The following is a 26,849-nucleotide window of genomic DNA, read 5'->3' on the forward strand; positions in this document are numbered from 1 at the left end:
AGCAAGAATGTAATCATTAGCACAATATTTAGCAAAGAAAACTTGGAGGAGTGATGCTCTTGACCTACTTGCTCTGTTTGCCCAGCTGGCAGCCGTTAATGCCATCCTACATCCGTGTTCACTGGCCAGAATGAGAAGGGGGATGGGAGGCATGTGTTGCCATTCATTTCTGTATGGTACACTGATTGCTGAAATTGTTGTTGCTATGTCTTCATTGCTCGCCAGCATCTGGCTGAGGCTGTACCAAGCAGTTAGGGGTGAAATTTCTGTACCCCAGAACACTGGTGTGTATTCACCTTGGTTAGGGCAATGCTGGGTTTGCAGTATTTTGGGGTAGGGGGGGGGTATACACTTTCATTTAAGATCATTCTTTCTTTTTCCACTTGCCAAACCACAAGCTGAACTGCAGAGAGTTTGGTGAGGGTCATTAAAAAGTCTAAATATGACCTCAGACCACTTTTATGTATCTTAAAATGTTGTGACCTGAAGAGCTCTTATTTCTGGCCTTTCCAAGGGTGAACTGAAATGCTCAGCCTTTTCAGGGAGCTCTTGGTTCTCTCTCAGCAGTGCCAATCAGATGCCATTCAAACCAACATTTTTTGTATAGAAAAGTGGTCCCTGCTGCCTGTCATACATACTGGTCAGATGCAAGTGTGAGGGAGGAGGGAGACAAAAAAAACCTTGCTGCTGTAGGCTGATGAAATACTGAGGACTCCTTGAATTTGCCTAAAATTTCACTACACAACCACACACAGAGATAGATCTATGTATAAATCTGATGTAAAGCTGGAAGTGAATGCAAGGGTATTTTATGAAGCTTTTGTATTCTGTCTTACTTACATGTAATGTCTTTATATAAAAATAGTAGTTTTTAATTAACTGTAGTGGCTGGTACGTTACAAAGGCTTCTGTTTGTATTAAAATTCTTAAGATAAACACTGACCTTGTAAGGGTGACATGAGTGTGTAAAAATTTGTATTCTGTTTAATTATCAGCCCCAGACAGTATTATCTGCACAGCAAAAAAAGAGTTGAATGGGCCTGTCAGAAGCGGTAGTATAACTTGATTAGAAATACTGGTGCTGTTTACAGTCACTATACTGTTCTAAGGGGACAAAATGCCCTTTTTTTAATACCTTGTTACCATTAATACAGAAAGAGGGATTGTATAGGGGTGTTTCTTCATTTCCTTAATAGTTTGACATAACAAGGAAATCCCTTCTCATCGAGAGATCAAAGGAATAAATGTTTTGTGTGAAAGGATACAAAGTCTAGTAAATGTATGAATACTCTGTGGCGCTGTTAATAGTCCTGAGATGAGCTATGACTACCTCCTGGTGCTGGAGAAAGCAGGGCTGTAAATGAGGATGATCTGTCAGGAGCTGGCAGCTCCGTCAGGCGGGGAGAGGAGTCGTATGGGAAGGAGGAGAGCAGAGCCCTGACAGTGGTGGAGCGGGGTGTAACAGCAGCTCAGGGTGATCTGGATGGGCCAAGTGGGAGGGAGAATGGGCCCTAGGTGGTGCTTCTCTCCTCAGCATTCTCAAGGCACACAACATAATTTCAGTTGTATTAACTTTTGCAGAGTAATTAATTTGAATAGAATGGTGAAGCCATGGAACTGTTGTGAGTCTCCTTTAGTTGATTTCAGAAGGGCAAAATCTTCGTCTTAGATTAAGTGTCCAACACTAGACACTTTTAAGATTCGGCTGGACAGATGCTGGGCTATCTTGTCTAGACCGTGCTTTTGCCAAAGAAGGTTGGACCAGATGAACCTTGAGGTCCTTTCCAACCTGGGATTCTGTGATTCTATGAAATGCATGTGTTCGTGTAAATACTTCATTGTACAGTCTTTGTATTAGCTACTTAATAAGATGATAATGATGGCTGAAACTTCAAATAACTCTTAGAGGACACGGGTTTCTGAGCGCTGCTGCACAGACTATGCATGCTCTGTGGTTTGGGATACTTTTCTCCCTGTAAGCTCTTTTCTCACTACTACCAGAGCATTAGTGGGAGTCATAGTGGTCTGAGTCAGAAAAAGCTGTGAGTCCTCCTGGGTACAGTGTGGTGCTTATTTCCTCTGTGAGGGGGATATCATCCTCTACCCATTCCCCACCAGCATTTAACCAATTGAAGCAGCAGTTGGCTGAGTGGGTCAGGATCATCTACCCAGTGAGAAAGGAAGCTTCTAACTGAGGGGATGACTACATGAGCAAATGAATGCAATCCTTACTTACACTGGTTGCCCATGAGTATGTACACACTGCCTGTGGCCTGTGAGAGGTAGCTAAATCTTCCCTAGAGATGGGAGAAGTTACGTGGCTGTGAGCAGGAGGTCAGCATGTGTGCAGAGGCACTGGAGAACAGTAACTTGGCTTTGTAGCTGGGCAATGACTTCACACAGAAGGCACAGGACAGTCTCTCCAAGATCCCATAAACAAGCTTGTATGGGCATATATCTTCTTAGAGATAAAGCTAAAATGTTTCTCAAACAAAAATACTGGTCAGGAATTGATGGCTGCTGTTGTGCAGTGAAATGTGCCAGACTGACAACAGCAAGGAAGAATTGCCTCCTAATGCATCATAGAGGCACAACACATAAATGAGTTTCCATCTTGTCTGCATGTGCTAGAATGAGCTCCTTTAGAGCCTTCGGTCCATAGCTCCTTTCTGCCAACCCCATTTCCAAGTAGGATCACTTGTGGAGGTTTCTTTCACGGTGTGGATACCTATCTGCTGGGAACTGGACTGATACCAGCACCTCATTTCAGATGAACAGATGGTAATGACTTTCAGCCACTTCAGACCTGGGCAGACTCCAGCTAGTGACCTATTTTATAGACTTGGATGTTTCCCTAAACATCACAATGTCTCCCAGATAGACGCTATCCCATCTATGTAGGTTAAAGCTAGATACACCATTGCTGTTTCAAGTGTGCACAATGACCGCTGTCAGTGTGACATTGCTCTCACAGTTGCATCATGAGAGTCTGTTTTTTATAAGTTTCACAGCAGGCACTATTCACATTCCTCACTTGTTGGTGACTCTCTGCAACCCCCCCAGTATATCTAAGAACCAAATGAGCGCTCCTGTATATTCATGGTTGTGGCTTGTTTCTGCTCAGAAACATTTTACATTTTGCACTAATTAGCTTATAAAGGCATTTAAATGGCAATCAATAGATTGCATCAATTCCCTTTTGGCTTTCAAAGGGCACTCATCCATACTGAAGAAGAAAAGAACCTCTCCTTGGATAGTTAATAACATACCGCCTCAGATTAAGGACTCCAAAATACCTCTTTCTCTTTCTTGAAAACTGGCAAAGGCCTGTACTAGAAAGCAATTTCAAATCACTAAGCTACTACTTTCAAGGGTATATGTGTTAGAATTAACATCTTCTAATACATTCAATTAAAGCTTCAGCATATCTGAGCAGCTCATCAAATCAATATAACACCATTTAATCCAAATTCACCACTGAGCCTAAGTATAATACCAGAATCTAATGGGTTTCACACCTTCAATATGCACATATTCAAAAGGCATGACCTTTACAACGAATTAGTAATTCTTTTGTAAACTTGGCTGTATTTAAACTTCTGTAGAAGCAGAACGTGTTTCTAGACATTTAGAATATAAATTGCTCTTGAATTTATGATGGTTTCTTTTAATTGTTAGCAGGTATCTGTGCTAAGAGGCTTCTGTAAAATAACTTGCAAAGTATGTGTTTGATCATTGACAAACACAGCTGACACACTAAATACACTTTACTGAAAACCTGAAATTTTAGAAGGTGTCCTCAAAATGGATCTGATGTGACAAGGCTTTACAGGTTGAAATATTGAGGCAGGTAACATGTAGCAAGATCTTGCATTAGAGCCTTCTCCCTTTTGTGAGAAACTGAAGGCAGATCATATCACACCATTACCAATGTAGTTAATCACTCTTAACTAAAACTAAGGACAAAGGAGGCCTCAGAGGACTGCTATTTTATTGCAGAATGATGGATTTTTCTCAGTAATAGTTTCAAGGGTGTCCCTGACAAAATGACTTCACTATCCCGTGCCTCAGATGAAATGACTTGCTGCTCTGAAGTCAGTTCCTAATTTTTTCTGCTGGAAATGGCATTGATTGCCAGGTGTGTTAGGAGTTTCAGTAGAAAGGCCAAAGATCCTTTGGACATAATGGTTCTTGCTCTTACAGTTGGTTGCTCCTACCTGGCCCTGATGTTCGTGAGTATTGGGTAGAGAGTTGGACACTGACATTGCTCCTGCTGTTGATAAAGACTTTCGGTTCAGTGCCTGGAGGAGTCAAACAGGCTGACAGCCTTCCAGCACAACTTAGATACTTCAGATAGTATTTTTAGGAATTTTTTGCAAAGCAACATGAAATTCACAGCTAAGACTAAAGTCTCCCTTACCTCAGGACACAGGGGAGTGGTAGCTGGCTTGAGGGCACCGAAGAGTCTGCACATGCTTTCCTTGTGCCTCCTGAGTGAAGACTTCACTTCTTTTTGCATGTGGATGGCCTGCCCAGACACTTCACTGGTATTTTGCTCTTAATGTTTTGCAAGAAGGCAGTACTGTTCATTTACACCTGTGTGGGGACATTCAGCACTTGAAATCCCTCTTCATCGGTTTTCTCAAAAAGTAGTTCTTTTCAAACCGGGTCCAGCCTTTCTGGACTTCATAGAAACATAAAATCTGATATAAAACTACAATTTTTAGGACATGGGATGTCATGTTAAAGATGGCCCCGAAGACAGTCCCCCTTTTTCTCTTTTCTTGGTTTCATCAAGTCTGAATAGTTCAGCAAGAGCAGACAGAAAAGCACCAGATGCTCTGGCAAGAGCCTTTGAGTTTCTGTCTGCATCTGTGATTGCCCATGCTGAGGAATGGTGCTTTGACATGGAAACAGGTACCAGTAAAAGTGTGTCAGTATGGTAAGAGGACTGGTGAGGTAGCTCTTGAAAAGAATTTTAAGTACAACTTGTTTAGCTGGTAAAAACTAAAGCCGATATAGAAAACAGTTTGCTCAGAAGAAAAGAAAAAAACACCAGACGGATTAGCACGAAGGGAGGATATAAATGTTTATCTGAAAAAAGATTGAAAGAACAAATGAATGGATTGACCCTAAATTCCCTGGAAATTAAAATACTTCCTAAAACCCATCAAAAGGATTTTTAAATACCTTCCACTACAAGCACCTGGGATAACTAAAACCTCCACTCGTGTTCAGACAGTGCTTTCCACGGGCTGTGTGAGGTGGGGCAGCAGTGACACTGGTGACACCAGCAGGTCCCTCCTGGCCCCGGTAGGCAAACGGCCGCCGGATCCCGCCGCAGTGGACAGGGGGGGCTCCCCATTGGGGTCCCTCCCAGGGGCCCTCGCTATGGGCAGGCTGTGGCAGACAGGCCCATAGGACACAGACAGGATGGAGGGAGTGAGAAATAAAGACCGTAATGCGTTCTGAAGCACTAGCATGTTACACCCAGTTGGAAGATAAAGAGCTCATTGCTTTCCTCTGATGATAAGGTTGTGTGAAGAAGTAAGGGAAATAAATTCTACCGGCAAGCAGTTTAGGTAAGGAAAAGGCTTGAATTATGAACCAATAGCTGCCGTGCAATTTTTATGCATTCTGTGCAATCAACGATATTGAGACCATCATTAGAGCCTATTAAAAACACCATAGTGAACTCTCTGCATGCAACATTAAGGTTTTCATCTGTAGTTAAACACTTTGATTTTTAATTTCAAAATTACTTTGCTAGTGAAGATGAAGGACTTGTTTCTAGCACGGCATTCATACGAATGCTTTGCTTTTGCCTTTGGATAAAACTGTGATTAGCAGTGTTAAGCTTTCTGTGTTCTTGGCATCGAGCAAAACAACACAGTCATCATAACAAACGCCTGACAAAAATATTGAAGTGTGATTGTATTTATGGACTTTAAAGAACAGAACATCACAGAAAAGTGATAGTTTCAAATATGAGCTGTATAGATCTTTGGTAGGGAACATGGCAGCGATTAATCAGAGAAAGTAATGTGTTTTAACTGTTTTTCAACACAGAAAGTGTGAAAAACTTATTCACTCATATATTCTCTCTCCCTTCCCTGTTTGATATAGGTGGGGATCTGCACAAATATTAAATCGTGAATGTATGTGTGCAGAGGGATCATAGCCTCTCCATTGCGTGAATGAGGGATAGTCTGTTTGTGGGTGGTTTTTTCTCTTAATCTATTGAACCTCCTTTCTGCCACATGGCTAACAGGCAGTTTTAAAGACAGCAGGAAATCAAATGTGACATAATTACGAAAGAGATGGTTTCCCATGAAGTAATCTAATGTCTTTAAGCCTATAGGTTGGAGAGGAGAATGTATCCTTACGAGAACTAAAATTAACAGCTCATCTATCATCTACTCCTTGGGAAGGAAATGTTTGGATGGTGCTGGGATAAGGTGGCTGAACCATTTTACTAATTTCAGCAGTCAAGCTAGGATTTAACAAAGCTTTCCAGTCAACACTTAATAAGAAATATTTGAATAAATCTCTCCTTTATCTTCAGTAACGGATGGCATTTGTCTATCAGCTCTACTTATGTTTGTGGTTTAGGCTTTCCAGCTCACCTGTGAATGGATACTGCTCAGAAGGGGATCTCTACGAGAGCAGGGTTGTCGGCTGCGCTACAGGGGTGAATGGATTCTCTGGGTGAGGCAGGGCAGGTGGGTGCAGCCCCTGGGAAGCCTGGCACAGCAGCTAGCAGTGGGTTAACACTGTAACTGTGTCTGCACCACAGAGGCCAAGCAGAGAGCGCCTAGGGGAAAATCACTTGCTGTTTGAATGTTCTACTTTTTGGAGAGCAGCTCTATGATAATGATAATGACATTGCTCAAGACAGCAAGGACCCTGGTTTTTCAAGTCTCTCCTACTTTACGTAATGCTGCTGTGTCACATTAATACATGCTTGTTAGGGATTCATTTAAAATACATGGGTGCTGATAAATTACTCACAGTGCTGCTGCTACTGTTACTGTTGCATAATTAGAAAATACATGAAGGTTTAGAAACTAATGATGTGAATATGAAACATCCCCTCTTGCAGTCCACTGGGATTTCTCCATCATTGCCTCTATATTGGCCTATTCTGTCTGGAGCTGAGAACTCATTAGACCTGACAGTGTTCAGATCATGTGCTGGAAACGCCGTTCTCTGTTAATTTATGACGGACCAAATCCAGAGCAGGGCTGGTGTGCCGCTCAGTTGCCTAGACAAGCCTACTTTGCTAAATATGTCACTGCTGGAAAGATGCCCCTTAGCCTGAAGGCTGACGTAATCCCTCCCTCCGGCAGGCTTGGGTGCCTGCTGCCTCCTGCTCCCCAGGCAGGCAGGCAGGCAGACAGACAGACAGACAGACAGACACGCTCGCAGAGCTCAGCCGTACTGATCCCCAGCGCTGCCACCCAGCCCCGGTTGTCTCCCAACGCTCGCAGTGCGCTTCCTTGGGCTGAGCGCTGGCCGAGCGCCGGCTCTGGCCGTGAATCACAGAGGATTTACAAAGGCAGCTTGTCTCTTGGTAAAAACTTCCATTTTAATTTCCCCATCAGTACAGCAATGGGGAGGAATGGATGGCAGCAATAAAGTGAGGAGATGAATATACACGTAGTCTGAAGTTCAGTGTTGTGCCAGGAAAGGACGTCTTAAATTCTTGATTTACATTCTGCTGCTCAGACTGTTACTGACATGTCAGCCACGTCTAGTTACAACCAGAGTGACTCTTTGCTTGTCTGTGTGAGCAGAGCTCACTCCACAAAAGATGTCTGTTAAAGCAGCCACAGCACATTACCTGCCTGGTGCCAATGCTCACGTTTTCAAAATGACCATGATACACAGGAAGAAAGTCTCAAAAGAAAACTCCTACAATATTGTATTGGTTTTGTAAGATGAAGTTTCTTTTGTAATCGGGCCACTATATATGTCAGCGTTGCTGAAGCCTGGAGGGGTTTTTTTGCAGGCTGCTTCCCCAGCTGGCCGTGTGTGCAGCGCTGCCATTGACCCTCCTTCCCCACCGCCGCCTCCTCCATGAGCTGCTGGCTGGGCTCCCGTCCCTGCTCTGGGACATTACTATTATTCACCAGTTCACGCTTTCTTTTCCATTTATGCATATGTTATCAAAGATTTGTGTATTCCTACAAATAGGCAGACTAGTTTACATACTCATGCTTGAACCTTGATTATTTGTGGCATCCCACAAATTCATAAGCCATGGGTAGAGTTTGGTAGATTTGGGGGTTATCTTGCTAAAAGAGAAATGCCCTGTGCATGCTCATGGCATCTGACCTACTTTCTTCTGCTGAGAATGTAATAAAAACAAGAGGTTCATGTAATGATGGGATTGATTTTTCTGTCCATATAGGTAAGTAAATTGCTGGCATCACAAGTTATCTGTGGCTAAAAGCTGTGACATTGATCTATTAGACTTTGCCCTATGACCTTCAGTAAATGACATCTCTGCTTTCATGTCTGCACTTGGGAAAGGGGACTGATGATGCCCTCTGGCCTTCATGAGATCTATTTTTACCTTCTCAGTAAAGATCTTGGAAATCTCAGGCAGAGAGACCTTACTAATAATATTTATCATATTCTTATTATTAATGCAGCATCATTAGGCCAGCCTCCATGTGATCCAGAGCTGGTACTGGTCTGGGGGCTCCAGCCGGTGTCCCTCACTCCTCCCAGAGACAGCTGTGGCAGGGGTGACTTCTCGTCAGGCTTGTAGGGGAACGGAAAGGCATCAAATCAAAGTCTTATCCAAAAGACCAAGAGAGTGGTTCCCACTCCGTTGCAGTTTGCCATATTGAAAGCCCAAGAAAGCAACTGCCTAGAACCGCTGGATCTCAAAGTGATGCCCAAGCCAGGCACCAGCAGTGGTACCAAGGCAGCCTTCGAGCAGTTTTTCACTCCTGGTTAGTAACTTGCTTTTTAATGGTTCATAAGCTACTGGATTCATTAGCTGCTGTAGAAGAGCTAATTGCACATGCGGAAGAAAAGCGATGAGTGATGATAATGAAGCTAAGGTTCACACTTAACTACCTAAGTTCATATCAGTGAGGTGTGCGTCTATATAAAGGCAGCATGTATTATTCAGATTAAATACCTGGTTTTAGTACGGACCTTTGTGTTTTGTATCAGCAACATCTGTCTAACTTAGGGCTATAAATTTCCCTTGTTAAAGAGCTGTAAAGTGTCATAGGGCTGGTGTAGCAGAGGAGTGTGTTAACTCTGCTGCTTTAGGTCATTTATCGATGTCTCTGCCTACCTTTGTGTGCGTGCCATGGTCAGGGACTCCATACCCTTTGCACTTGTCTCACTCCCATTTGCTGCTCTTCCCTGTTGGATTTACTGCATTTCGATGTATACTGACCTACTCCAAAGTATATTAAAGTTTACATAGTCTGGACCCAGCCCTGAGAGAGATCAGGCAGCTGTAACTGGCTTCCTTCTGGGTCTTCTCCCTCTCCAGTGTGCCTGTTCCATTTCTTACACTGATACTGCCCAGCATGAAACATTCTCCTGTCCTTCCCTATAGCCCAGCTCCTGGATCACTGGGGGGATCTTATATCTTTCTCGTCTCCTTTTTTTTTTAGGCTTGTTTATCACTCTCTTAGTTTTGAAGACAGAGGTAAAAAAATTAACATGACTATAATCTACAGTTTTAAACATAGAGTAAAAAAGGGAGAATATATAGATTAATTTTAAAAGTAAAATTGATTTGTATGACCGGATGATCAACAATAATCACCTATAAGAGAACATTTTGAGCTTGACTGCTGGGAAACAATTTCCTGGTGCCTGTCAGAAGAAACAAAGGACCATTTAAATAAAACGGCCAAATGGGGTGCATGAGGGCATTTTGAAGAAGACCTGCAGGTTGCAGGGAAGATGGCAGAAAGGGCAAAATGTTCTAAAATAGGCAAAGGACATCCCTGTAACATCCTTTAACTATAGAGGAAAAGTGCTGTTTCTTTCAAATACAATAGCTTCACCACTACTCAGTAGTGGAGGAGGTGACACAATGTCACTTTTAGCAGAAGTGTGAGACAGATGTCTGCAGAAGGGGAAAGGTAATTCGGTCAATGGGAGAAGGCTTCAGTCACAAAGATATTTTAGAGCTGAATTTAACCAGTGTCACATCCAAAATGTGCTGGGTTTTGCAGTGTATCTCTAGGAGGTTTGGAATGTGCAAAAGTGAAACCAAGGCATCTGGTCCCGCTCAGCTGGAGCCAGGTTTGCGGGTGCTGGGGTTTTGTCGTTGTTGAATGGATTGAAGAAATAACTGCGGCTGAGAGGTAAACCTGCCCCCTTCCTGCTGCTGGTAACGCATGCCCAGCCCCCTCCACGTGCGCTTTTTGATGCTGTGGCACACTCTGGGTTTGCCTGACTTTTCATTTCAGCACTGGAGCCAACCACGCATCAAAACTAAGAGAATTAGAATGAAAGATGGTGTTAAAATTCTGGACTGATTGAATTGGCACCTTCTTTTAAAATGAACGCATTGCTACCCAGAAGCAATGTGTATTTAGGTACGAGTTAGTAATGGGCCAAGTGAAGTGACTCCTCAGCATGAGAGCTGCTGGCTCTGCTGACACGAAATGGAGCTGCCTACACCCTTGTGCTGAGGTGTGTGTGGCTCATTCTTCTGCATAAACATCTCTAAATAAAGAAAACAGCCAGCACTATTGACAAAGCAAAGGCCAGCTCTATTTATATCTGCAGTAAGGCTGCAATAATGAAAAGACGCTTTAATGTGTCCCAAGGCCTAGATGAAACACTGAAAATGTTGCTTTTAAGAAAAAAAATGATAATAATATCCCCTTGAAATCCCAAGGAAATGTGTGTGACTGACTTCTTGAGAGCAATATCAAAGAAATGCAATAGGAGTTGCAGAGCATAGGGAGTTACTGCAGTTATGGGGTTTGAATTGGTTTAAATCTTTGCTTTTAAGCTTTTTTTCTAAGTATCTTTTTAAAAGTAACACTTTAATGAGAGAATGTTTTACTGCCGCTGAACTCTAGCAGCAGTGCAGATCTGTCAGACCTTACCTTATTTTGGAGTATAAATCCTTTCTCCATAGTTGCTCCTGCTGCCTGGCCCCTCACGCAGGTGTCAAACTCCGGGGGGGGCCCGCAGGCTCTGGCAGGGGCTGGGAGTGTCTGCAGAGGAGGACAGATGGGTGAAAATGTTCTTTCAGTACAGGATTTGCAGCTTGAGAAATTAAAGAAATTTTTCTTTTCAGAAGGTCTTTTCAGGGCTTCTGGGGTTTTTTTGAGGCAATTGGAAAATTGGAAAAAGGAAAATATTTACTCAAAATACTGTCTTTTGTTTCATCTCATCTCATCTCGTGTCTTTGACCAGCTTTAGTCAACTGGTTGTTTCATCTTGCCGACCAGGTGTAAAATGTGGTTCCTGGGGCAGAAAATGCCCCCAAGCGCTTCCGAGTGGGTTTGCAGGGTTCTCAGCTCATCTGGTAGCCTCCTCATAAATCCTTTTAGCCTTACTCTGAATTTAGGGGAATGGCTGCAAAGAGCAGCACTAACTGAGCAGGATGCAGTGGCCAGAGCCCATCACCCCCCAGTCCCCGCTCCCGGGACATCCGTGGGTCCTCACAGACTCCCCACTAGGCTCTGGCCACTCCAAAACCAACACGTGCCTGAGGCATTTCATTTTAACCTTTCCCAGTCAATACCTGCTGCGTTCATTTCTAGCTTGCATTTTTGTCTGTTTCTATAGATCAGACTGCTATACTCATTTAGTTAATTTGATAATAACAAGATATTATGAAAATACCACTTGGCAAAAGAAGAGGTGGGCAATGATCGTATAGAAATGTAGTGATTTTTATTAACCACATCATGCAAAAGAGCTAAATGATGGGAGCAAACTATAAAGCTTAGGCTATTTGTTAAAGCTGAAAAGAGATCCGGTTTTGATTGTGGAATTTGGTTTTTTGAAGCATGAATGATGATATTCACCCTTTGCCCTTGGAGCAGGGAACGTGCTTTGTTTGGACCATTTGCAGCCCTGAGCGTGCTGTTGGCACTCATCAGATAACTGTTATTATTAACAATGCACAGATGTATTGGCAATTGCTTTTAGGTAGTCAGGCCAGCTGGAAAGAGTATGAAAGAACTTATTAAAGACAGATATTCCGGTGTGAGTTAGAAGATGAAAAGGAAAAGAAATTCTGGTTTATCTGTATAATTAAAGGCACACTGCAGAGGAAAACAAGCAAAAGCATGCATAGTGCATGCACAATTTTTGAAGGCCACTTTACCTTGCTAAGAGATATAAAGAGAAAGAGTAAAGCTGTATTTTTACCTTCCTTTTGTCCCTTAGATGCCCATTTGCAAATATAAATGGGCAGGTGCATTTGTATTATTTATGTTAAAAGAAAATGAAGGTTATGAGGACAACAAGCACCTTGAAACTAGGACACACCAGAACTGCCATTGCTCATGCAGTCTCTGCGTTGGCCAGCCAGGCTGTTTCTGTTCCCTTTCTGTGTGAGGGAGCTGCACAAGGAGAGCAACCAGGTCAGCCATGGGCAGTGCTGTGCCTTGGGCCAAGGCGCGCTCTGCCCGCGCTGCTGCTTGCACAGGTGTGTGGGCACGAGGATGGTGGCAGCCACTGAGCCGGTGACAACCACCACCTCCCAGCATCTCTGGTAGCCCTGGTGTCCCCACGGCCCCTCTGACAGGTGTCTGGGAGCAGTACCATGCCCTGGGCAGCTCCAGCAGGGAAGGAGATGGGAAGATGCCCATGTGCATCAAGGGGGTTGTTGGAAAAGCAGGAGACCCAGGTCAGCATGCTCGAGGAGGGTGCCTCAGGTAATCGGTGATAAAGCGGGTGCTGGACCACGGGTGCTGGGGCTTGGAGTGCCCCGTCCCACCCCAGGTGTCGGGGCCGGCAGAGGCAGCGAGGCAGTGCCGGGTGGTCTGGGTGCAGGGCAGCGGGGGGACCCGCTCCCGCCAGGAGCTGGCTGCTGTGCTTCCCCCCGCAGCTTCAGAGCCACGGGCCTCATCTTGGGTCATTCAGTGTTTGCTATTGCAGGGGGGGACCAGGCAAATCCCCTGATTCCTTCTTTTACCTGTGTAAGGACCATTTCAGGCCCCATTTATATCCCCCTTCCTCCCACCGCTTCTTCACTCTTGATGCTGGAGTGCCCATCTTTAGCCAAGAAACACTCTCAGTTGAAATCCTTGCTGGTTTTTCACACCCCACCACCCAGCCAGCTCCTAACAAAGCTGCACTGTATTGTTGTCTCTCTGATTTCCAATTGTCAATTGGGCTGATTTTAATTGGTTTGCATTTTCAGTTGTTTTTCAGCTCATCAGGAAGGATAATTAAAATAAAATCTTGCCCTCTGTGCTCCCCTCCATCCGTCATAGCGACACTGGCTGAGCACATTAATCTAAAGAATGGTGAAGGCAGGTCTTACTCCTTGTGAGATATTTGGAGGCTGGTTGTTAAGCATTACATTATTCAAAACACATTAAATTGTCCTGAATGAGGAGGAAACATGTCTCGATCATCAAGCTGATGGACATTAACGGTCTTCTGCCACAAGTTTGTTAAATTTGAACTAGATTTAGCTACTGCCTGCCTCATTCCCATTCAGCAAGGAAAGCTGTGGACAGGAAGCTGGCAAGGAGTAGGAGGCATAAATTCAAGATACCCACAGCTTCGACCGAAAGCCTTATATAAATCCTTCGGATTTCTAGACTTTAGAGAAATACAGTTGGCATTACTGCCTTCTGTCGACCAAGCAGGAAAGTTTAACCAGTAGCCCAGGATACAAATGCTTAAGAGTCTGGAGGTGGCTTTAAGATCTGAGGGTGGTTTAAATGTTACTGATGGGGAAGAGGGAGAAGGGGAAGTAACACATTTCTCAACATTTCCAGGTTCACAAAACCTGTATGCTGAGCTAGGGGCTGATAGGATTGGCTCAGACTCAAAATGAGGAAAACAGGAAAAGAATATATCTATACATGACATACAAGCAGTTAACCAGCAGCTTTTTCAGTTTACTGTTAATATTTGTGTTTGCTATCTTTAGGAAAATGGGAAAGTGAATTTTGGAAGTCTGACTGTTGATCCATAAAGGATTTTGTAATTACTATTTATATCCCTCATATGAGCATCACTATGAGAAGCCACTAGAGCTGCCCTGGTCTCCTGTATCATAGACCTGCCACGGCTGCTGTGAAAAGCAGACTCCTGCCTTGCTGGGAACTTGTAATAAGCAAATGTCAGTGTTTCCTAGCTGCATGTTAGCACAAAAACCAATGCTGAGGATTTGTGCGAATAGGAGAGGCTGCTTTTGCATCTGTTGGCCGTGATGGATGAGCTAGGATTTAACATCCTCCCTCTGGTTCAGCAGCAGAGCAAGATGCAGGCGGCTAAGCCCATCGCAGCGCAGGAACAGAGGCGCCGGGACAGGCATGCACCATTTCTCATTCTGAGTGCCAGGCTGCCAATTACATGGCAATTAGTAGAATAAATGTCTGAGATATGTTTCCCCCTCCCCAACTATTTTATGGATTGGTCATTGTTCAGGGGGCAATATGTCTCTCTCCAAGCTACCTTGACTTTTTTATTTGTTAGCCTTAATCAGTTAAAGGGTGTTAATTATACCTCTAAGCCCAAGGAGCTCAGTCTTGTGCCCTTGCCAACATGGCTCTTCATTTCCCTCCTTTCGTCTCTCCCAGAGGTCAAAAATAGCCGTCTATGAGAAAATGTGGTCGTACATGAAGTCAGCCGAGCCCTCGGTGTTCACCAAAACGACGGCAGACGGGGTGGCGAGGGTGCGGAAGTCCAAGGGGAAGTTTGCCTTCCTGCTGGAGTCAACGATGAACGAGTACATCGAGCAGCGCAAGCCCTGCGACACCATGAAAGTTGGAGGCAACCTGGATTCCAAGGGCTATGGTGTAGCAACACCCAAAGGCTCAGCATTAAGGTGGGTGGAATAATATAACAATATCCATGTTGTTATAGTATTCCACCTACCCTGATGTATTGTGTTGTCATTTTCTTTCTTGTGGATTTTGAGGTAACTTTAAAGTTTAAAATCTTCAATATTCCATGGAGTTAAATAAGACGGTAAATTATGGTTTCGTTTATTTAATGCATCCATTTTTTTAGTGTTCTCTTCGTGTTGTCCTTTCTGATTGTTTGTTGCTGTTTTAATTTTACAGTTCAATGGCTTTTTCAATTTAAATGGTAAAAGCCGAGTTAACCTGCCATATGTGACGAATGTTAACTGCATGATGTGGTGTTCTTGTTACTTTTTTTCTCAAAGACGATTTCCCCATCCCGCACACTTCAGTTTTGAGCAAATGTTATCCTCCATGCCACCTTCCAATATTTAACCCTGTATTTGCTGTACAGACATTTTGATAGCTCCACGTTCTGTGAAATTTTAGCCAATTTGTCCTCTTGTGCTCCTTTTTTTATACGTTACGATTTCCTAAGCATTTGTGCATTTTTTCTTACAAGTTATGTTTTATCGTTTCAAGAAATGCTGTTAACCTGGCAGTATTAAAACTGAATGAGCAAGGCCTCTTGGACAAATTGAAAAACAAATGGTGGTACGACAAAGGAGAGTGCGGCAGCGGGGGAGGTGACTCCAAGGTCAGCCTCAATGTCACCACAATCGGGTACCTTAGCAAAGAGAAAAAAAAAAAAAAAAAAAAAAAAAGCGGATTAATACCATTTGAATAATTGTGGTGGGGAAAAAAAAAAGCCATTTGCTTGCCCAGTAGCTCTTTCAAAGAAATGGTCTTATTTAATAACATCAGCAGGCTTGGTCAAGCTTGGAAACCTTATTTAACTAACAGATAGAAAGTCCAGTATTGGTGGGACCTACGCAGAGCAAATCAGTACTTGTAACTGTACAAGAAACCAGTGATCACATTTGGCTGCCGTACTAACCCCTGAGGGCAAGGCTCCGATCCTTCTCCATGATTTAGCTGTGGTCTAGAGTGGGTTTTGAGAGGCTTCTTTCTCCAGGATCAGCCGTGCCAGCACATACCTGGAGGCAAGAGGGCTCCCTTCTCCTTTGTTCTTTTGGGGAGGGGTGAAGCAAACCAGTACCAGCAAATGCTGCTTTGCTGTCTGGAACTGGTGCCACCAGAGCGCCTGGGAGGAAGTCTGGTCTTGGGAGAAGACCTACTTCGGTGGGTCGGTAGCTCAGGGAGAGAAAGGGTGGCTGCTCGTCTGATTGCAGCATGGGCTCAGGAGATGAGTCAAGCAACAATCATAGCAAAGATGTAATGTTAAGCAGAGGTGGTAGTCACCCATTAATGCTAGAGCTTGCAATAGGTGAAGCTGAAACAAGAGGTAGGCTGCTTGCAATAGCAAAGTGTATTGATGCACTGAACTGGAAATGAATCTTAAGGAAAGAAGTTTTGCCTAGAATATTCAAATGTCACTTATTGTATGCCACTGACCAGTCTCTGCACACATCTGTGCAGGAGCACTGCGTCTGTTTGCTGTGCTTTTGAAACAGATGTGGATTAAAATCATAGCTCCAGTGACAGCAGTGGCAAAACTGTCACTGCCTTCTGCTGAGCTGAGGCTTCCCCCAGACTTTCAAGCAGCCTGTACAGCAGCAACTCTCAAAGTTGCTTTAATGAGCTGTATTGCAAAAGTTGACTAGTGTGCCTTCATATTGCCAACCTTACCCTGTAAAACTGGCAGATTCTGAAGTCTTTAACCTGGTGAGGGGAAGCTGTAGCTAGAGTAGACTGGGTACTATTGGTCACCCCAAGTACAGGAATTACCAAGAAAATTAATTTAAAATACATTGTTATGCTGAAAAGTACTGAGATAAATTTTCATAGTGACAGTCTCCTACAGCTAGTAAAACCAGTTCCTTAAGGAACAATAACTCCTTATAAAAATGCTTCAGCTTTGGTCCAAAATCAATAATAACAGTATTTTCAGTAAACTGCAGTTTCGGACAATTACTGCAAATTACTGCTGCATTCTGTTAATAAGAGTTGCTTACACTTGGCTACATAGAAAATTACTCGGCTGCTCATCTCAGATGTTAGCAAAAGCCACTGGGTAATAATAAAGGAAGGAAAAGCTCTGGAATTCATGTTTGTTCAATAACTGGAGGTCTGCAGTGCTCAGAAGCAGCCTGGAAACGAGCATGAGCTTTTTTATGCTTTTTAGCACTGTTGCTCATCCTTCACACAACATTTTTATATAATGTTACACTTGCCAGTATATTAAATGTTTAATATTCTCCTGGGATTCAGCACTGCATCGTCTAATGCTGCCTCCATGAAAGAAAATTCTTTGTACAAACCAGCTTCAATGAACTTCATTGCTTCAAGTTCATTGAATTAAACCCAGCCAAGTAATGCTTACAGCCCTAAGGAAACTAAAAAGGATTTTTTAAATGGCCATAATTAGGGCAGAGCCATCCTTCTATTTTTGCTTGTGCTGAAAGACCTTTTACAAAGAGTGATGCCATCCATTAGCAAGCCCTTGGCCCTGGTCAGTGAGTGTCCGGTGTCTGTGGTGCCACGGAGAGGTATCTGGTGAAGAGGGAAGGGGAACAAACATGATGACGTGTGTTTTGCTGCTTTAATCCATAAATCACAAAACACTGTCTTTCTGCAGTTTGTCATAACACGCTGTGATGAAGGACTGCTTGTGTGTTTGAGCTCCAGACGTTGACTCTTGGGAACACGGCTCAATTGGCAGAAGTCCCTAGGGAGGAGATTGTGGGTCAGAGAAGACCTCCTGCAGAAGACTAAGCTAGGGGAGGCAGGGAAGGGGTTAGCTGTTGTTCCTAGAGATGTTGTAAATCGAAGGGCTTTTTTGTTATGAAGTGATTTTGCTTTTGAGGTAGCGTTTTGTAGGCACTGAATGCTGCAGGCTGTGATGCCACAGCCTTGCGGCAGACAGGCAGATGCCTTCCTGGCAATGCACACCCCCATCATCGGCCACTAACGCCGAGTTCAGGCAGTGCCCCAGCCCCGTGGGAGCCCGCTGCTGCCCCCCAGGTGCTACAGGGCGGCTGCCCCCCAGGTGCTAGAGCCCTGACAGTTTCGCTGGCCTCTCTCTCCTCCTCTCCGTCCTCCCACCAGAAGCCTGAGTTTCCCTCATCATCTCATTCCATCTCTCTGATTGTTTATGTGAACATGGCTTCGTTTATAGAGCATTTCAGAGGAGTTGCTTCAAAACTGTTCTTTTTTTTCCCTTTTCCTTTAAAGGAGGTGGTAGCTGGGGGGGAATCGAAGAGGCCAGGGTGGTGGAGGTGCCTCAGGTGGAGATGCAGACCTCACGCCCCATCACAGAAGGCGGCACAGGGACCGTTACTCACTCGGGGCAGCTCTCTCTACTGGCTAAGCTGACAGACCACCTCTCTTAGCTTCACCAGTAGAGACCCAGGCTTGGGAAACTGTTGCCTCGAGTTTGTAATCAGCTGCTTCCTGCCTACTGCTAATGAGTTGTGTGTAGCTGTGAGTCCTTGCAGACTGATGGTGACAGTTTCTTAAGCTGAATTCCTCTGTGCAATGTGATATTCTAGCTTGCGCTGAAAGCCAGAGGTAAGTATGCAGCCTGTTTGCCTGTGCCAGTGCCCATCATTGTACAGCAAAGAACCCAGTCACCCAGAAAATGCCCTCCCATCCTCGTCCTTCCTGCGGTTTAGCATGCGGTTCACCTGTGCTTGGTGATGAATGATTCTGAGTTGTGACTGCACCTCTTGTTATCATATCTTCATCGCCATTGGAAAATTAAACAGTGACTTTAAATTTCACCAGGATTTTGGGTCTTGCAGCAGGAGGAATAAACAGTGTTCAGCTGACTTTCTGCAACTTTTAAAATCTATTCAGTTACACAGACTGTAAGGTTAGTCTTGTGGGCATCCCATGTTCCTGGAGTCCACTTGTAATTTAAGACTCAAGAGATTGTGCTGTTTTAACAAGATTGTTTTAAAGGCCTCGGCTGACATATGTCTCATTTTCAGTGCTACCAGTATATGCCAGCGCTGGTGTGGAGCAGAGGGTGCCAGTCTGCCCTGCAGTATCATGGCTGTCGGTACTGCCCTGGCGAAGGGAGTTACCCCATTTTGGTAGTGGTCCTTATTTACGAAGTCTGAAGGGGAACGTGCTTCATCCATACGTAATTTGTCTGTGATGCATGTCAGTACACGTGGGCTGACTTGGCTGGTGCAAACATCCTGGTACGTGCATCAAAATTTGTTCATTTAGCTCTCCTAAATGAGTGTGAATTTAGTTTCATCCATTGGATTCATGGCAAAATTATACCGTCTTCAAATTCTCTTATACATGTGAGCTGAGTTCTCACTCGTGAGAGAATGCAAAATAGCAGTTATAAAAAAAAACATATTCCAAGGAATATGTTACAGTGTATTACAAGTTTGGAAACTAATTATTTTGTTTATTATACAGTCCTATCATCTCAGAGCTGAGTGATGGCTGAATAGGAATTTAACAAGAAATAGACAAAAAGGGATGCAGACGGCGGTAGCAGGCTGAGTGACTTAAATGAAACTAATTATTCAGTTGCATAGGAACAATTTTCTGCTAAAATGAATTTCTGTAGTTCTGCTGTTGATACATTTCTTGTATTCTTATACCTTCATGGTAACATTTAAGGACAACCAACACAGAAGGAGAATGTTTGAATGCAGCATCTCGCCAACTTCACATGCCAAGATTCCTTGCTAATTATTTGACTTAATTTCTTTAATATATTCTTTTTTAGGCTGATATCTCTTTTGGAGTACATCTGTGAAATGACATGCGATGTAATACTACTTCAATTTTCAGTTGTTTCTTTTTAATTGTAGGATTACTTTTCTGGCATGCTAGTTGAGTTCTGCCCTCAGAGCCGTGCTCCACAAAGCATCACATTCCCAAACCCTTCTGAGCTGTGAGTGTGGCCATTAACAGATGGGATTTGTTCCCCCATTTCTCTGTGCTATTTTGCTTTGATACATTTTCAGCACAGCCGTTAGCATTTGCAGCATAATTTTTTTAAGTGGCATATTTTTAGAAGAAATCTGTTATGCATTATTTTAGATGATACCTGACATCTAGAGAGCACCATTGCCAAACGTGTTGTGCTTTAAAGAGAACATTTGGGGAAATGGCTATCTTAAAAAGAAGCAGCACATTTTATTTGAGCAATTTGTTTGAAATTATGTTCATCAGCATGAATTTACTTGCCACTCATTCTATAGGCCTGGGTTATGAGCTGGAAAAAGATAAAATGGCTGGTCAGAGCCAGTGATAGTAGCACAGAGCTAATTCATGATCAGAGCTAGGAAAGTAATATGAGATGATTGCATTGTGCAAATTAGTGACAAAGCAAAATAATACTTGAAAAGGAAGACATCAGAATATTTGTTTAATTGACAGCTATTACTTTATAGCATATTAGGGATAATACTGTGTATGTTTTGTGCCAATAATGAAGTCTTAATGCTCTAGGAGTTCATCAGAGCATCTCACTTAGAGCATTGCCAAGAAGGGCAGAGAGCCTGCTCTGGTTTGCAGATTGTTTGAGGGTATTTTCCTGGGAATGTAAGTAGGAGACTCTGAACCAGAATTTGGGATGAGCAGGTTGCCCAGGCTGGGAAGGAGCTGTCGGAGTCAGGGCTGGCATCTAAGAAATGCGAACCATTTTGTTTTGCCTGTATAACCTCTAGTGTTGTGGGCACTAGCTGTTCTGCCTTGACGAAGCTGAATCTGAGTGTGTGAGGAAACATGCTTGTGCAGTGTTAATGCAGTAGAGCTGGTCCTTGTGCGGTGACACTACATCTTGCCTTTACCGCTGCAAGAAATCTTGGAGAAAGACTTGACTCATGCACTCATTTTGATAATACCTGTGGTGCTTAATAGTTAATTTCCATAAATTGCTTGCATGAGTCATTCATTTATCCTGCATTGTAGGCATCAGTGTGGGAAGAGCCGAGGCAGAGCTCCTTGGGACTGAAAAAGGAAAACCAGCAGCTTGAAGTGGGGCTCCCAGCAGCAGGAGCAGGGCCCTCCCTTTGAACATCTCCCTCGGGGTCTGGGCGTGGCTGTTTCCTCTTTAATGGTAACTGCTGTCACTTAATGCACAAAGGGAAAAGTAAATGCCTTTCTTCTCCTTCAAAGTAATTCTAACGTTTCAGCATTGAGCTCACGTGGACACAGGCACTTGGGCTGCTCTGGTGGATTTCTCTGTGCTCGCCAGCACTGTAAGCATGGGTCGGACACCTCTAGCTTTATACAAGCAACGTAGCTGTTCTTTGAATATCTTGTGTAGCCTTTGGACTAAGCAGCACCTACATGCAGCCTGCTGAAGAGCCTGAGAGCAGGAGTCACAGAAGAAGCCATCCCAGAAGGAAAATAAATCATAGAAGACGGGGGGAATAATGGATGTGTCTAGAGGCAAGAGAAAGAGAAGGTGAGGGGATAGCCTTCATGCAAGGTAAGTTGAGTCTCTTGCTCATATCCATCCAGGTTAGAAAGGATCCAGGCAATGACAGGAAAGATCCATGTTGTAGGTTTGAGCGTGACATTAAGCATCTGCCCTCCCTTATTATGCCTCCCTGTTTGGGTAGCTCTTCCTCGCACCCCCTCACCACATCTGTACCTCGAGTCTCAGACACCGCTGTAAATGAACTACAGTGACTTGATACGGCTTGCATTTCCTAATCCAATAGGCATGTGTTATTGCATTAGCACTTGGCATTTCTATTAAATTATGATCCTGTTAGTACAGAGTTTAATTTGTTTGAGCTACATTTATGAAACACACAAATACACTTTCCTAGAGACAGTTGCTGCTTCCAAACACAGGCTGCGAACCCTCTGTGAAGAGTGGAGGAACTTGCAGTCTCAGCTGGTAACAATCTGGCTCCGTGCAAGTGTATTTGGAATGTGTGTAGATGTTACAATGGTATCTTGCATCTGTGTATGTCTTCCATGTTGCAGCAAATACAGGATCAGTTAAAACACCTGAATTCAAAATGCATACTTAGTTACTGCAAGGAGAAACCCCACAGATTCCACAAGGATATTCCACAAGGTTGTTCCAACCTGCCTCTAAAAAAAAAGGCAAGAAACCTTGAAATGACCAAAAGAGCACTGTTTATGGAAAAATACAGTACTGAGGACTAGAATAAAGTTCTCTTATGGAGAATTATTACAGCTATTAAATACTCAGCTGTAACTAAAAAACCCCGTCCCCAGATAGGCCGTTTGCGTAGAATTCAAATGGCCATTGCACACCCTGTGTTCAGCACCCTTTGCAGAGCCTCTCCTTGCCAGGCATTTGCCATCAGAGCAGAACTAAAAGCCGGTGTGCCTGTGCAGGGGTCACTAATGCCCTTCGAAGAACAGGAATCCTCACAGGTGACGCACCGTCAGTACAGCAGGAGAAGCCACTGCCTGTCTCCACCACCCACAGCTGCTGGCTCTGTTGCTGGCAATACCACAGCATGAACAAATTTTAAAAACTACTTTGTGTGCTATTTCATAGATAAGATTTTTGTCACCCCATGACACCACTGAGTACCAACAGGCACAAAAGAGGTGAAATGTGCAGTGACCTCCTGAAGGATGGTCCCAGCCCAGATGTCGGTGATGGCCACAGACGAGCCCAGGGCCAGCATTGGCAGCTGGGGAGCTGCACATCTGGGGTGCTGCTCACTGGCACCCGGGGCCTTGGCACCTCCAGCAATGGGAACTGCTTCTGACTCTGCTATTGAGGAAAATCAATGTCCTCCTGCTGGGGGATTTATCTTTCTGCCCTATGCCTCTGAGCACTATCCCAGCCATTAACGCACAGTATATTTCTTATGTGGCTGGGGGATATATGGGGCTTGAGGCGCTGAGTTTTAATCTTCTAATTTTGAAAACTCTTTGTCTTTTCAAACTAGATGGCTTTTGCTTTTATCCCTTCCTATGCCCATCCATAAAGCATTTCAATCCCCCAAATATTAAATCTTGTAGATGTGCAACTGCTGGTAACCCAGGGCAGGGAAAAAATGATGCAGGTCTGAAATGGTAGCAAAGAGCTACCAAGTGTTCATTTCTTAAAGAAGAAATGCCTGGTGCTTTCTCCATGAATATTAAATGTTTGGTGTGAAATACAGGAGATCAATTTTGAGACAGAAGATAACAAATAGGAATAGTGAGTGTCCATGTGTTTTTATTTCCATATTTTAAGGGCTCTGTTCACTCCTGCTTGAAGTACCAGGTAACTGTAGTCTTTAAACAAACATAGTGGGGTTTAATAATGAACCCATACCCATCCAAAATCTTCCCATCCCTCATGCGTGGGTGCGTAGTAAAACATGAAGTTGTGGTATGGAGACACTGCTAAACTGGTGAATTATGACAGGCAGATACATTTGATCTTGGAAAGAGCAGAGCACTTGGACAATGCATTCACCCGCAGGTTTTGTATCTAGTCAGAAGTTATTTCAGTAACAAGATCTGACAAAAAGTCCATTCAATAGTTACAGATCAGGCTGGGATTTATAGAGCTTGGGGGAATAAAGTGACTTATTTGATTTAGATGGGTCTTTAACCTCAAGCAATGTCCTCTAGAGAATAGTGCTGGATTTGGTATCTCTTCCTGGATTGTTTCTATCTTTACATTTTAATGATACCAAGGTGGTTGTTAGTGAGATTTTTATGGTATCCTGTCAAATTAAGCAGAGTACCTGGGCTTGATTTCTGCATTTGTCAGTGCTTGGCACTGACGTGTGCCCACGCGGGCTGGTTCAGGGATGTGTGGCTTTGAGGGGTTTCTCTGCGTGGATGCGTGGGGCTGAAATCTCGCTGCAAAGCAATGGTGCAGTTGTTCAAGTTCATTCTCCCTGTCCCCTTCAGATATTTACCTCTTAGAGCATGGTGGGGGTGACACTTCCCACATGACCGCAACAAGCTTCCCACTCTGCTTTCCCTGAAGTTAGTGGATACCAACAGGAATGATTAATTCAGTGCTTTCAGTTGTTTTACCCTAAAGGATTTTAGGAAGCATTTTGAATTTTAAAAATGCTTGTTTGTTTGTGCCTTAGTCCACTTGCCTTTCCTCTGACACGATGAGGTGGATTTTAGAAATCCGAGCATTTAACGTCTAAACTCTTTGCCATTACAACATTGTTAGTTGGGTTGTGCTGACATCAGCAATCCCAGGGATGCTCCAGCCAGCAAGGACAGATTTGGTCATAAGAAACAAGAGAAAAACAATTCCTGCTGCAGAGGTGAGAGCGCTCTAAATATGTCAGATTCCTAAAATAGAGGGATTAGGTAAAAATAATGGGCATTAACAATAAAACAAGTCAAAAACCACTTTGTAATGTACTAACCAAGATCTGGTACCTCGGTGGACTTTCACCTCCTTCACATCACTGGAATTTGGATGGGAGGGTGAAGAGGCCTTTGCAGGGATGCTGCTCTTGATCTGACTGCACAGCTCGGCAAGGGCCACACACCGACTCGGAGGGAGGACATCACGCTTCATTAATCTTGCAATCTTCAGAGAGCCGGAATTGCCAGAAACCTCCTGTGGCTTTTTTTTTGCTCAGATCCTACAAATCAGCAATAAACGTGGCCTAGCCAGATATTAGACCAGATTTACAGCTGTTCCGCGCCTGTGCAGTGTGACACAGCCGGAGCCCAGGGGTGTCTTTGGCACTGTGATTTTGCCTCCCCTGACATACCCAAATGGCCAGTGCCAGGATACATTAAAATGCAAACAGCTTTGCTGTAAATACCGCATCCCTAGTGATGCGCGCCTGCATTTCCACAGCACTTCTCCAACCAGTTATTTGGCATCTGATGTTGTACTGCTGGGAAATAATGAAAAAGAGCATGTTAGTGACCACGCAGGATCTTGTGTTGGGGCAGATGCAGTATTAAGTACATGGGGAAGTCGTGTCTCTAGCCCTTTAGCCAGACCTGTTAGCAATGGACAGGGCTTCTGCTGGCCATGTTTACCATATGTTTGGAGCCAGCATCCATCTGCCTTGTGAGAAGGATCTGCATTGCCATGGCTTTAAATTTGTTAGATTTAGCACTGAGTGAACTCTGTCCCTGGGTGAGATGGCACACATCCCTCCCCGGTGCCACTGGGGACACAGACGTCCTGCCTGGGTAGCATTGTGGAAGCCACTGAGCCCTCCTACATGGGGTCTGCTCATAAGAGCAGTGGAGCTGTGTGGTTGGAGCTCTTGGCCAGCAGTTGAGATCCTCCCGAGCCGGCCAGGCAGCCAGGCATCCCTCCCCAGACTGGGACACTGATCAGCTCTTCTGCAGCTTGTTCTCTGCTATCCTGAGCCTCAGCCCTGGGCACAAGTAGAGAAAGGACATTTTCAAGATCAGAGAGGAGCTCTCACTGCTGATGTTATTCTGGTCTTCCTTCAAGCTTGTGGGTGATTTCTTCACCCTCTACCCCCAGAAAAGCTACGTTTGGACTCTCAAGATGCTGCAAGCAATAGTGCTGAGAAAATGCCACACTGTACCCTGTACACCAGATATTCTGCAGAACATCAGAAACCAGCTGATGATTGGGTGGAGGAACACCTACAGTTTATAAAGCTAGTGTGGTGAAAGGTGGCAGCCCCACTGCCTGGGAGATTCAGTGCAACCCATGCACAGCCCACACATGCACAGCCCACCCCATCCTGCATAACTGCAAGGAAGCCCTTTAAGTGGTACTTTGAAGAGCCTTTACTTATAACACCTTTTCTCTGCAGCTCCCTTTTCTGGAAGATTGCGTCTAAAAATTCTAAATTCATTCTGAGCAATTGTTCATCTGGTTTGAGGGAACAGTGTGCTATCTGCCATGTTCATTTGCTCTCCTTGGCAATGATAATTTTTGGGTATAACATTTATATTACATCCATTAGAGCATAGAATGGGATGTGAATTATCCAAAGCTGTTCCAATCACCACTTAAATCTTTATTGATTGCAAGTAATAAACATAGCTACAGTGTTGCTGAGACTTTATGCCACTCAAACACTGGTTACATGCAGCCAACAAAAGTCTAGAGATTATTGGGTGAGATTTTTGAGTCCCAAAGTGACTTTTTCTCCTAAAACTCACCTGTTGTGGTCACCAGCTCTTTCTCTGTATCACCTGCAACTTGTGAGGACCAACCCCAACACCCAAAGCCATTAGAATCCATACATCTCCTCACTTGTTCCTGGAAAATGTCCCTTCATTGGCAAGATTGGGATGCTCTTTCCATAAATTAACAGCACTTTTCCAAGAAGCTGCTCAGACCTCCGCAGTCCAGATTTGTTCAGGGAAGGGTCCTGCTTGCAGCATCAGCACATAAACACAACAGCCAGTAACTGGAGTCAGATTGCCAAAAGAGTAGCCTGGCCAGGTTTTGCAGTTGTATGTGAGGCTTCAGCCTGCTGGGTCTCTTTCTTAAGCTGGTAGAAGTTAGAGTGATGGCACTAGGTAAACTATCTCTTTGGGGATTACCCACTTTATATAGGTGCCAATGAAATAATGAAAATGAGCCTAAAAGGTCATTAATCAAATGAAAAACCTGTTATGATTTATAATTTGTGAGGGGCAGAAGTTGTATCCTCTCACATTTGGGACTGATAAAGAACTATTTCTTTGATGATTAATTTACATTTCTTCTACTTCAAACTTGTTCTGGCCAGAAAGAAATATTACAATGCCACCAGTTTTCTCAATGGAGATATAAATACTGCAGCTAACCTGAAATAGGTGCTGTGGTGAGAGGAGGCAGGGCAAGAAATCCCTCAGAGTGAGGGTGCCTCAGAGAGA

At 44.0% G+C, this 26,849-nt stretch overlaps 1 protein-coding gene across 1 annotated transcript in view; it reads left to right on the forward strand.

Moving 5' to 3' along the window:
- The window catches only part of GRIA3 (glutamate ionotropic receptor AMPA type subunit 3), a 163,153-nt gene that overhangs the window by 127,494 nt on the left and 8,810 nt on the right, over nt 1-26,849 (forward strand). Inside the window, exons 14-15 of the mRNA XM_026848517.1 lie at nt 14,766-15,013; nt 15,573-15,687. Coding sequence (XP_026704318.1) covers nt 14,766-15,013; nt 15,573-15,687 — 363 coding nt within the window. The remainder of the gene's footprint in view (nt 1-14,765; nt 15,014-15,572; nt 15,688-26,849) is intronic.

The sequence above is a fragment of the Athene cunicularia genome (assembly GCF_003259725.1).
Source record: "Athene cunicularia isolate RWA chromosome 4 unlocalized genomic scaffold, athCun1 chr4_part3, whole genome shotgun sequence".
NCBI classification, from domain to species: Eukaryota; Metazoa; Chordata; class Aves; order Strigiformes; family Strigidae; genus Athene; species Athene cunicularia.